The 12,034-nt window shown below is 40.0% G+C and overlaps 2 protein-coding genes across 8 annotated transcripts in view; one reads left to right on the plus strand and one right to left on the minus strand.

The window, feature by feature from the left end:
• CCDC191 (coiled-coil domain containing 191) overlaps positions 1-2,729 on the minus strand; it is an 88,065-nt gene extending 85,336 nt beyond the window's left edge. For 4 of the 5 annotated variants that reach the window (XM_007985761.3, XM_007985760.3, XM_073009732.1 and 1 more), the window contains exon 1: positions 2,570-2,724. In XM_007985761.3, coding sequence (XP_007983952.3) covers positions 2,570-2,659 — 90 coding nt within the window. In that variant the 5' untranslated portion in view covers positions 2,660-2,724. Of the gene's footprint in view, positions 1-2,569 lie in introns of all 5 variants that reach the window. The other variant, XM_073009734.1, reaches the window with a different exon arrangement.
• A 202-nt stretch (positions 2,730-2,931) lies between these two features.
• QTRT2 (queuine tRNA-ribosyltransferase accessory subunit 2) overlaps positions 2,932-12,034 on the plus strand; it is a 28,686-nt gene continuing 19,583 nt past the window's right edge. For 2 of the 3 annotated variants that reach the window (XM_038003357.2, XM_038003359.2), the window contains exons 1-2: positions 2,932-3,064; positions 11,461-11,681. In XM_038003357.2, the coding sequence (XP_037859285.1) occupies positions 11,482-11,681 (200 nt within the window). In that variant the 5' untranslated portion in view covers positions 2,932-3,064; positions 11,461-11,481. Of the gene's footprint in view, positions 3,065-11,460; positions 11,682-12,034 lie in introns of those variants that run through there. The other variant, XM_073009735.1, reaches the window with a different exon arrangement.

Consider the following 12,034-nt stretch of genomic DNA (forward strand, 5'->3'; position numbering starts at 1 on the left):
GTATGAGGAGAAAACATGAAGCCTTCCTGGGACATTGTTCTTATTTCTTGTCTAGGCCCACCTTGAGATTGTGATTTAATGGGGATAGCACCCCGTGGCACTGCTATTTTTTTAAACCTCCTTAGGGTTAAGAGTCAAGATATAGAAATGCTAAATATAAAGCTACTCATTAAAAAAAAAAAAGGCACTCATTAATTAGCCAGATTATCCAAGTAATCTTTAGCTTAAAGAAGGGTGTGTTCCTCTCCTTACTCCTTTCATAAGTAGCCTGTAGCAAGAGGCTTTCTCATCTTACCTAGATCAGGGATCTTGTTTGGTCCAATAAAAACTGAGGGTTAATCAGTCTGACTTCTACTGTTTTACAAAGCAGAAAATACAAATTTCCACCTAGATCAGTCAGGTATTAATCTGAAATTAGAAGTAAAACCATCAGGACATTTCCTTTCTTCACTCTCTGTAACTCGCAGAAGCTTGCAGAATTCCCTCTAATAGTCACTTAACAAATAGCTATCTTCTTTGCCAAAAATGCAGGTGTGTTTTGGCCAGGCGCAGTGGCTCACGCCTGTAATCCCAGCACTTTGGGAGGCCAAGGTGGGCAGATCACGAGGTCAGGAGATCAAGACCATCCTGGCTAACACGGTGAAACCCCGTCTCTACTAAACAAACAAACAAACAAACAAAAAATTAGCCAGGCGTGGTGGTGGGTGCCTGTAGTTCCAGTGACTCAGGGAGGCTGAGGCAGGAGAATGTTGTAAACACGGGAGGCGGAGCTTGCAGTGAGCAGAGATCGCGCCACTGCACTCCAGCCTGGGCCACAGACCTCCATCTCAAAAACAAACAAACAACAACCCCAAAAAAACTGGGGAATGGGGTAAGGGTTAATCAATCTGACTTATACTGTTTTACAAAGCAGAAAATACAAATTTCCACCCAGATCAGTCTGATTAATCTGAAATTAGAAGTAAAACCATCAGGACATTTCCTTCCTTCATTCTCTGTAACACCCAGAAGTTTGCAGAATTCCCTCTAATAGTCACTTAACGAATAGAGTTATCTTCTTCACTAAAAATTCAGGTGTGTTTTTAAAATAAGGGGATATCCTGATGATTTGTCATTGGAGCACTAAATCTCTTTTGGTTTGGTGTTCCCAGTTCATGAATTGCTTCTTACTCAAATATGCTCTCTAAAATAATAATAATATTAACAATAATAAAATAAGGGGATATCTAAACTAGCATGTTGACACATGGAGGTGGGGAAAATATAATACTCTCTTTCACTTACCTAACATTATGCCTTCAAACCATCTTACTGATAACTAATGCAGCTGTACTGCTTAATAATTTTGTCACTGCAACAAAGAAAGAACTGATCCAATTAAAACACAACTGAACTTGAAAGAGCCCTATGTTTCCCCCTTTTTCTCTCTAGGCAGTAATAATGAGCACTAGCAGGAAAAATCCTTCCTTTTGGAGTCCTAAGAAATTATTCTAAATTTTTACCTTTCATCATCAAGTCCATATCCATAACCTATTTTGGATTCAATACATCATGCAACTGATGTATTGAAATAGCAGCAGCCTCAGTTTCCAAGTTTCCCTAATGCTCCAGCCTGTGCCCTGTAGTATCTAGGGCAACATATTTACCATGTGGAATATGTCCAATGCATTTAGTTGGTAAATTTAGAATAAATTGCAAGAACAATTACCTGGGGCCCTCACAAAGGCCACATACAGCTACAGAATATTATTTAGGAAAGTGTAACTTAAGGGTGAAAACAGCGGCTGAAACTGCTCTGTAGCTGAAAGCTGAGAAGCTTCTCCATTTTAGTACTCTCATTTAGATTTTAAGCATCCTTTTGGGGACTGTTAAAAAGGTAGTCTGTGGAAAGCACACACGGTGCAACTGTGACTTTGCACATGTCACATATGTTTTCAAGTTTAAAATGCGGGTTATCAGTTTTTTCTTATCTTCAGGTGCTAATGCATCCAAATGGGTGACAGACACGGAGAGAATCTATTTTTTGAATGTTGATTGAATTTAGAAATTCCTGTGTGAATCAAGTATTAATGTATTCAATATCCACTGGCACTCCTGAGTTTATTTAGATACTTTACGTAAAAGTGGAGGGGTAGGAATACAGGCAGGGTATTTAATGTGAAGCTCTCCCCCGTTAATAAAGATCAATTCCCCCAAGATTTGCAAAAAAAAAAAAAAAAAAAAAAAGAGAGAGAGAAAAAGAAATATACGAGAAGTTTCCTAAAATTTAAGGGGTAACGGAGTTTGCAAACTCCTTTCACTTCGAAGGGCATTAGCAGACACCTCCGGTTTTAGAAAAGCGTTAGAAACAGTTCGTCCACGATGCTGGCCCACCAAAGCCGTAATGTACTCAGACCCCAGAGATCCTAGCGCACTTCACTCAGGGAAATGCTGGCTTTGGGGCGGTTAAGGCAGGGGCGTGTCAGCTAAGGATAAAGAGGCAGGAAGCACAGAGGGGCCGCGACTGGCTTCCTGACTGCCCCGCCCCTTGGGCAAGTCCCCGCCCTCCAAAGCTCTCGATTGGGATCACCTGGGGACTTGGCTTCCTTGTGAACCGTTTCCAGCGATTCAGCCCCATCCTTTTCTTTGAGGAGGACCTTCCCTGAGGCGCCATTAGCATTTTCCAAGTTCGAGCTCGAACCTCGGCCAAAGCTGCCACAACCGCTCTTCTGCCAGGGTTGCTTCCGGGTCACGCTGGGAATTGTAGTTCCTCCACCCGCAAGGAAAGCAGGCGTAGGACGCCGTCGAACCACCACTCCCACGAGGCTCTGCGCAGGCCGCTCGCGTTGGCTCAGTTACCATAGCAACGGCAGAGGTCCCTCGCTCTTGCCGTCATCAAGGCTCGCTTTAATGTCGGCTTTGCTTTTTTTTCTGGCGCCCAATGATGACGCAGTACTCCCTGATTGGGTCTGCACTGGAGGCAGTGATTTGGGGGCAGAGAATTCTGCAAGCCTAACACGTGGTAGTGAACTGTGAAGAGTGTGAGGGGTCTGAACACTAAAAGAGTCGAATAGTTTGTTGGCAGGTAAGTGCCCTTTTGCCCTGCTGGTGTGGGAGCTGCTAGAGATGGATGAGTCGCATCGCGCCCAGACGCTTCCTGGTTGTGTTGCAGTAACAGTGATAGTACTCCCGCCATGTCTCCTCTCCTTCCCTTTTCAGGGTCTCCTGGTACATCTTGGCTTCTGTAAATTCAGATTCTCATAAATCGTGTAAGCCTCGCCGACACCTCTGAGATAAAAGGGTCCCTTTCGATTAGCCTCCGCTCAAGGGTAGAGTTCTCAGTTGGAAATTTTTATTCCGAACTGCCCATGGGAGGGTGGGACCATCTTCAATCTCTGAGCTAGGTGCCTAGGGAGGTCTGGGGCCATGGAGATGGCCCATGGAGCAAAGATAAATCCTGACTTATTGGCTGAGCCGAGGTGTTTACAGAGACAGCACATTTGGGGTGATAAATGGGCTTGTAAAGCAGAGTAAAGATTTAGAACAGGAGTTTTGGATTCAGCTACTTTGTGGCTATGTGACCTTAGGCAACTTGTTTAATAACTCAGAGACCGTGTTTTCTCATGCAAAATGGGGACAATAATAATACCTGAATCACTGGAGTGTTGGAATGATTAAAAATAAATGTATGTAAAGCATTCTGCCCGGAAATGTAAACTAAAGTTGACTTGAAATTGGTGAGAATGAGGTTGGGGAAGCTATGTCCTCGGACTGTTGCAGCGGTCCTAGGACCAGCTCTGTAACTGGTCTATCTGAAAGGTGGTTGAATAAATTGTGTTCATACAAACTATGCAGTATCACGAAGTAGTTTTTTTCAAAAGGGTAAGTTAGCTTTATGTTTCTTCTTCAGGAAAGACGTCTAATGTTTATTCTTGAGAGAAAAGCAAATTGCAGAGAAGTGCATATATTATAGTATGTTTCCATTTTTGTAAAAGCAAACCCTGACCAAAACACTCCCTTCCATATGCAAGTATGTTTAAATGTTTGAGAATGGAGAAAGATTGCAGAGACTGGGAGGATGGATTAGAGGCGGGAGGGAGAAAGGGAAAAGAACAAGAACACTATAGCAAAATGGTAACTGATGTGCTTGTGGACCAGATGGAACTTCTCATAAGCTCCCAACCTATTAGAGTATAGCGTTGAAAACTAGACTTCAATAATTTAAGTCCTTGCTCTGCCACTTACCAGCTGGTGATTTTATCAGCCTCAGTTTACCATCCATAAAATGCAGATAATAATAGCATCTACATTATGCATTTGATATGAGGATTAATGGAGTGAATAAAGAACAGTGCTTGATACATAGTAAATACCCAATAAATGTTAATTGCTGTTATTATGTCTTTCTATATGTGAAATTAATTTAACTTTTATTGAGATTACTGACATTTGGAATTCTACCATCTTATTTTGTGTTTTCTGTTTCTTTTTTTGGTCTCTTATCTTTTCTTGCCTTTTATTAGATTAATCCATTTTTCTTTATTTTCCCACTTCCCTCTCCAGTGAGTTTGGAAATTATGCATTCTGTCATTAATTGTTTAACAATTACTTCTGAATTTTTAACACACATACTCAACAAAGTTTAACGTCATCATTCTCTCTTTCCCTCACCAAATGGTGTAAGGATTTCTGAATGCCTTGGAAAAGTCTTCAGTTACTGTTTTCTGGAATTGTAGCGTTCTTCATTTCTTTCTTTTTTTTTTTTTTTGAGACCGAGTCTTGCTTTGTTACCCAGGCTGGACTGCAGTGGCATGTTCTTGGCTCACTGCAACCTCTGCCTCATGGGTTCAAGTGATTCTCCTGTCTCAGCCTCTGGAGTAGCTGGGATTACAGGCGTGTGCTGCCATACCTGGCAGATTTTTGTGTTTTTAGTAGAGACAGAGTTTCACCACGTTGGCCAGGCTAGTCTCGAACTCCTGACCTTAGGTGATCCGCCAGCTTCAGACTCCCAGAGTGCTGGGATTACAGGCGTGAGCCACTGTGCCCAGCCAGCGTTCTTCATTTCTCTGTCGTTTCTGAGTCAGCTCAATGCACCACATTGTTTAAAAGTCCTTCAGACATTTTTCTATGCATATACTATTCATTATAGAAAGGGTACATGTGTGGGGGAGAAGGGTAAGAGATGCAGACGTGCACTTATATGTACAGCTTTCTTCTCACCTTTTGCCTTAGGAAATTTTGGACATTTCCATGACAGTATGTAGAGAATCCAGCTAGGAAACATTTAAAAATCCCTTCTCTCCTGATAAATGAAGAGTGGAGGTGGTGGGTTGCACTGGAAGTGTTAGGACAGGTATAGTGTTGCCAGAAGTGCAGGGAATCTTCATTAGTCCTTGTAAAGGTAGAGATCCACTGACAGCCTGTCATTTGTCTTTACACTCTTAATGTTTTTCCTTAAGACTTTCCCCAGGGATGCCATCTGTGACACCAGAAGTATTAGAACAGACCCACAACGAGGGAAAAGGGAAGGGATCATGGTAAAGGCAAATAAAAACGAGTTAATGTTTTGGAGACTGTTGATCTGTTTCTTGAACTTTCCTTGGGAAAAAGGAAATAATCACTGTCAAAGCATGTTTTTAAAAATATGTATATGAATATGTGTATGTGTGTGTACTATTTTATTACTTCATAGTAACAATTTATTGTATTTGGCCTCTAGAAAAGAAGTGCAATTATAAAAAACATTTACCATAATCTGAACAGTGAATGAAGAAAGGAGGACTTGGTTCTTCCAGCTCTGGACAAAATTCCATTTTTTTTTAATATTGATTTCCAGTTGAAATATAGTACGTTATCTGATGTTTTCCTCAGATTTTAAAATACTTGCATTCATCCCCACAAAACAGAATCACTGACAATGGCAGTTTATTTTAATACTTTTTCTTAAACCCAGTCATCTGCTTTTCCTTCCTTACTTTTCTCTTCAGTTACATATTAAGTTACTGTGATTAGGGTGGAACTTTTATGAAGCCCCAAACAACAGAAGTGAGTATGTAGCACCAAAATGTTTCACTGTAGAGAAAGCCAAATGGGTATTTCTCTCCAGCTGGCTGAGTGGGTTCAGTATTCTAAGCTGAGGATTTTGAATTTCATCTTTAAAGTTATGAGAATTAAATTTGGGATTAAAGCATTATATCACAGGAGAGCCCATCTCCTGCCTCTAAGAACATGGTGGCCAATGTCCTTTAGAGTTACAAAGGACCTCAAATTACAGACTTTCAGTTAAGAATGAAGAAAGTTGTTTCTTCAGTTGAGGAAAGAGTGGGAAGGGGAGATGAGAAAGAAGAGAGAAGATGCCTTCAGGACTGAGTGGATGATTAATCACACTTGAGACTCATTTGTTAAAAGATGGGAACTTCTAGAATATGTTCATTCTTTCCTCACACAAGGAAGAAACAAAGAAGTCTTTGAGAGAAAGGTAAGGCTTGGAAGCCAGTGGTCTGGGCTTCCAGGTCTGGCTGCCTCTATACTCTTAGAGAATCCTTGTGTCCAACCTTGGAGAATCTGAGATTGGTTGGTTGGTAATCTTCCTTTATCTGTGGGGAATATGTTCCAAGACCCCTTGTGGATGCTGGAAACTGCAAATGGTTCCAAACTCCAGATAGATAGATAGATAGATAGATAGATAGATAGATAGATAGATAGATAAAGATAGATAAGATAGGCAGATAAGATAAATAGGTAGATAAGATAGATAGGTACATACATAGATAAAGATAGATAAGATAGGTAGATTAGATAGATAGATAGATCCAAACCCTAGATAGATACGTAGATAGATAGATAGACAGACAGACAGAGAATAGACAGACAGTATGATGTTTCCTATCTATACATATCTATAATAAAGCTTAATTTATTAATTAGGCACAGTAGTAGATCTTAGTCACCTCAGCAAACAGTCTTTTTTCTTTTTCTAGTTGGAGAACTTTAACCTTTTCTCATAAGGGATCACTTTATGGTTTGCCTTTGGCATATCCGTGTTGCCAGCATCACAACTCTTGTGCTGTGGGGCCAGTTGTAAGTAAAATAAGGGCAACTTGAACATAAGCACTGCAATACAGTGACAGTTGATCTGATCAATGAGACAGCTCCTGAGTAACTAAGGGGCGAGGAGCGTCTACAGTATGTAGATGCTGGGCAAAGGGTTGATTCATGTCCTGGGTGGAACAGAGCAAAATGGCGAGAGATTTCATTATGCTACTCAGAATGGCATGCAATTTCAAACTTATGGTTTTTTCTGGAATTTTCCGTTTAATGTGTTTGGTCCTCGGATGTCCATGGATAACTGAAACTGGAAAGCAGAACTGTCAATGGGGGTACTGTATTAAGAGAACCAATGGGTTTCCTTTCAGTTGCCTTTATGTATATAAGTGTACCTTCTTCCCATTCTGATTCCATGCTTGCATGGCATATTTGGCTTCATGTGTTGCATTCTCTAGGGCAGGCAGGCGCTGACTGGTCCACTTTACTTTTTTTCGATTCTCAGAGTAAATAATTGTGCATACTGATTTTATTATTTAGTCTCTGAGGTTGATGGGTTTGAGCCTGACCCTGAGTGATGGCTCTGTGCTGGATATATAGAAAAGATGAGGCTGAGCTTACCAGGCAGAAGCCTAAATCCCTGACTAGTGGCCAGCCAGCCCACCAAGCAGTACAAGACTGTTAGGCACTGGAGGGAGCAGCAGCAGGTGGCTGATCTTTGAGCCCTTGTGTAATTCTGTTGGCACAGGTTAAAGAACTTGACAGCTGCTTTCTTTTATCTCTTTTCTTTTCTCTTTCCCTTTCTTTTTCTTTCTCTTTCTTTTCTTCTTTTTTGTTTTTGAGACAGGCTGGAGTGCCAGTGGCGTGATCATGGCTCACTGCAATCTCTGCTTCCCTGGCTCAAGGGATCCTCCTACCTCAGATTCCCGAGTAGCTAAGACTACAGGCGCATGCCACCATTCCTGGCTAGTTTTTGTATTTTTTGTAGAGACAGGTCTTCATTGTGTTGCCCAGGTTGCTCTTGAACTCCTGAGCTCAAGTGATCTGCCCACCTCAGCCTCCCAAACTGCTGGGATTCCAGGCGTGAGCCAACATGCCCAACCAAAAGCCGCTTTCTTTTTATGACTTTCCACAGTGTGTTCTATGGGAAAAAAACAAAAAGATGTTTCATAGATTTCACATACACTTTTGAAAAATCTTGTTCTTTTGAGTGGCCATTGTATGCTACAGGATATTCTAAAAAAAAAAAAAAGAATACATCTCCTAGCACGTTAAATTTACTCTCACTTAAAAGCCATAATTGGCTGGGTGCAGTGGCTCACGCCTGTAATCCCAACACTTTGGGAGGTCAAGGCAGGAGAATCACTTGAGCCCAGGAGTTTGAGACCAGCCTGGGCAACGTAGTGAGACTCCGTGTCTACAAAAAAAATTTTTATAATTAGTTAGGTGCGGTGGTTGGGCACCTGTAGTCTCAGCTACTTAGGAGGCTGAGGTGGGAGGGTTACTTGAGCCTGGAATGTCATGATTGCACCACTGCACTTCAACCTGGGCAATAGAATGAGACCTTATCTGAAAAAAAAAAAAAAAAAAGTAATAAAAAGAGTACAGGCCTTTTTGCAGGAGGCCCAGGTTCTAGATAAGCCTATGACTAAGCAGGCCTAGTCTCATTACAATAAAATGGCAGAAGGGGTGATGGTGGTGAGGTGATGATAAGGAATTCCCAGGTAGGGGTCTCTGGTAGTACTGGAACTCTATAAACGATTTTCTGAAGTCTAAGAGCAATTATACAATACTGGGATATTAAGCACAGTTTTACTAAAGCAATGGGGTTTGTTGTTTTTACCTGGAATTGAGTTAACACAGCATGGAAAAGCAGATTATCTCATGCTTATCAGAAGCTTTGATTGTCAGTTGTTCGTGTCATTTATTAATAAACTGGAGAAACTTAGAGCATAGGTTTGATGGGGAGAGAGAATAAAAGTTTCAAACGTATTAGTTTTACCCGGTGAAGGTTCTTTGTGCCTTTATGTGAATTAAATTTAAAAAACACTCTTCATGTGTATACATTTAAACTCTTTACATGCTTTACACAGCTCAGATGAGAGAGTATTTTTGGAGTAAGACAGAATTTTTGGAGGAGCCAGCAAGTTCTTGTCTCTAGCCCTTTTCTGAAATAGCTCCAGGCAACACAGTTTCTTCCGTCAGACGTATGTGAGAGTAGGAAATGCTTAAGTTACTGCAGCATTTAAAAATTCTGGTCCATTAAATTTTCATTAGTTCTTATTTATGTTTCAACAAATCTAGTGTTCCATATTGGTTGATTTCAGTATTCAGTCAGAACAACAGGTGTTGATTCATGAAGCTTCGAAGTACATTTCTCATCTTTGTGCTTCCCCCTGCTTCAGTTCTCCAGAGCTACTTAGATTACAAAATGCTGTCTTAAATTTCACATTAGAGCTCTGTGGGTTTAAAATATAAAATACATTTTTATCACTTGAAATCAGTATTATCTAATAAATAAGGATTATGATTCTCATATTTTCTAGAGTATGCTTTATGATTCTCATATTTTCTAGAGTATGCTTTTATTAGCTTATAGTTTTACAGTTTTTTGAAATGAACCTTCTTGTTTTAGCAGTTTTAATGTGTAACAACAGGGTATGTAAAAAAATAGCTTTTATACTATTTATTAAAATGTAACCTTTTTTCCTTACCAGTGTCCATTTTTGTGTATTCTAATGACACTTATTTTTATGTTTCTATCTTTGTGATAACTTGAAATAATGGTATTATAGTTACAGAAAATTGACCAGGGTTTCGTCAAACACTTATATTAGTTCTTATAATTTGTGTTTAGCATGAAATATCTTCGTAGACCGTACAGAAAGTAGTTGTTCTTTTTTTTTTTTTTTTTTTAAGAAAGTAGTTATTCTAATGGCTAAGATTCTAATGATAGAGATGGCTATTTTATTTAAATTTAAGAATTTATGTCTCCTAAAAAAAAGTAATGTTTTCATTCTTGAATATATTTAACTAATGATAGATATGTCTTATTTATTTGGTAACATTTTAACAATGATTGACTTTCAGAGTATGGTATGGTATAATGCTTAAGAAAATGGGATCTGGCCAGGCACAGTGGCTCATGCCTGTTATCCCAGCACTTTGGGAGGCTAAGGTGGGCGGATCACCTGAGGTCAGGAGTTCAAGACCAGCCTGGCCAACGTGGTGAAACCCCATCTCTACTACAAATACAAAAATTAGCTGGGCATGGTGGCACATGACTGTAGTACCAACTACTTGGGAGGCTGAGGCAGGAGAATCTCTTGAACCCAGGAAGCAGAGGTTGCAGTGAGCTGAGATCATGCCACTGCACTCCAGCCTGGGTGACAGAGAGAGAGAGACTCCGTGCCCACAAAAAAAGAAAGAAAAGAAAAGAAAATGGGATCTACCTCTCTGATAGCTCATTTATCAACTAATAAAACTGGGCCTGGCCCAGTTTTTAAGAATTCCAGAAGATTTGGTACTTGCTGTAAAGATGTAATGAAGTATTTGTAAAATGTTGGTATATTCGGTGACATTTAGCAGGTGATGTGTGTGCTTATCAAGTTCTGTAGTGCATTTTAAAAGTGGAACTCAGTATTTTGCTTAATTGAATACGAAATCATTTAGGAGCACCCAACTAATAATTGATAATGTTTTCTGATTTTTTTCCCTGTATATCTATAAAAGTTAGAAAGTATATCTTTATTTTTTTCTTTAAACACATATTAGTCTTTCCCAGTTATAAAAGTAATGATACACTGCTTATGAATTGCGTGTATGCTCCACACAGTTTCTCACTTCTGTTTGGATACCATATAAGAACAAATTGGGAAATAATCCCACCTTGAAGATAATCTGTTTGTCTTTTGACATTTATTTTTCCATATATTTTCATAAACACCAGGATGCTGTTTTCTTCACTTTAACAGCATTATTAGGAAAACATTGCTATATTGCTTAGCATTCCCTCAAATTGGAGAAAGAAAAAAAATGGATTGTATCAGTAATTGGTATGGCCTAAGCAGTGTTACTCTTCTCTGTATACATTTTCAAGGCCGAGAGAGCTTTGGCTTCATGGCATTCTTTCCATGATTAATCTTTCTAATTCTGTTCTTTCATTTGTTTGGTTTTCATCAGCTCAGACAAAAATTCCATGACTAAATTTAAAATTAGTTGATGTCAATATATTGTTCTGGCACCTTGGGGAAGGTATCTTATTCTCTTTATGTCTTTTCCCATTCACCCATTCCTGATATCTACGAAAATGTTTAGACTGGAAGCAGTAATAAGCATGCTGTCATTCATTTTTCTGAAGACTTTTTTTTTTTGCAAAATGCTTGGCCTTTAGATGTTGTGAAGCTCCTTCTATACTTAATGCTCTTTTCTTGACAGGACCTAGAAGAATCCCTTAGGATGAAGCTGAGTCTTACCAAGGTAGTTAATGGCTGTCGCCTAGGAAAAATAAAAAACCTGGGCAAAACAAGGGACCACACCATGGATATTCCAGGCTGCCTTCTGTACACCAAGACTGGCTCCGCCCCACACCTCACCCATCACACGCTGCGTAATATCCACGGGGTTCCTGCCATGGCTCAGCTTACGCTGTCATCCCTGTAAGTGTTAGAACCGATGATTCAAGTATCAACTCTGGCAGCAGCTTAGTTACCTTAGGTGCAAAAAAGAGAAAGTTTTTTTTTTTGTTGTTCATATATATGATTTGTTGATTTTCATAATGAAATCAGAAGAGAGGTTTCAAACACTATACATTTTCTGGCCCTAATGTGGTAGCCACAGGCCAGACCTGTATGTTAGATCTGCTTCACCTTTCCTCCAAACCTACAGTCCCATCCTGCCCTATTGCCACTGCTCCCAGGGGTGACAGGTCAGGGGATGCTCTGTGAGAGCTACACCTGGAGTTCAGGAACTGTTATCATTCACCAGCCTCAAAGCGTTTTCTGCTTTTGCA

This window comes from Chlorocebus sabaeus, chromosome 22, assembly GCF_047675955.1.
Source record: "Chlorocebus sabaeus isolate Y175 chromosome 22, mChlSab1.0.hap1, whole genome shotgun sequence".
Taxonomy (NCBI): Eukaryota; Metazoa; Chordata; class Mammalia; order Primates; family Cercopithecidae; genus Chlorocebus; species Chlorocebus sabaeus.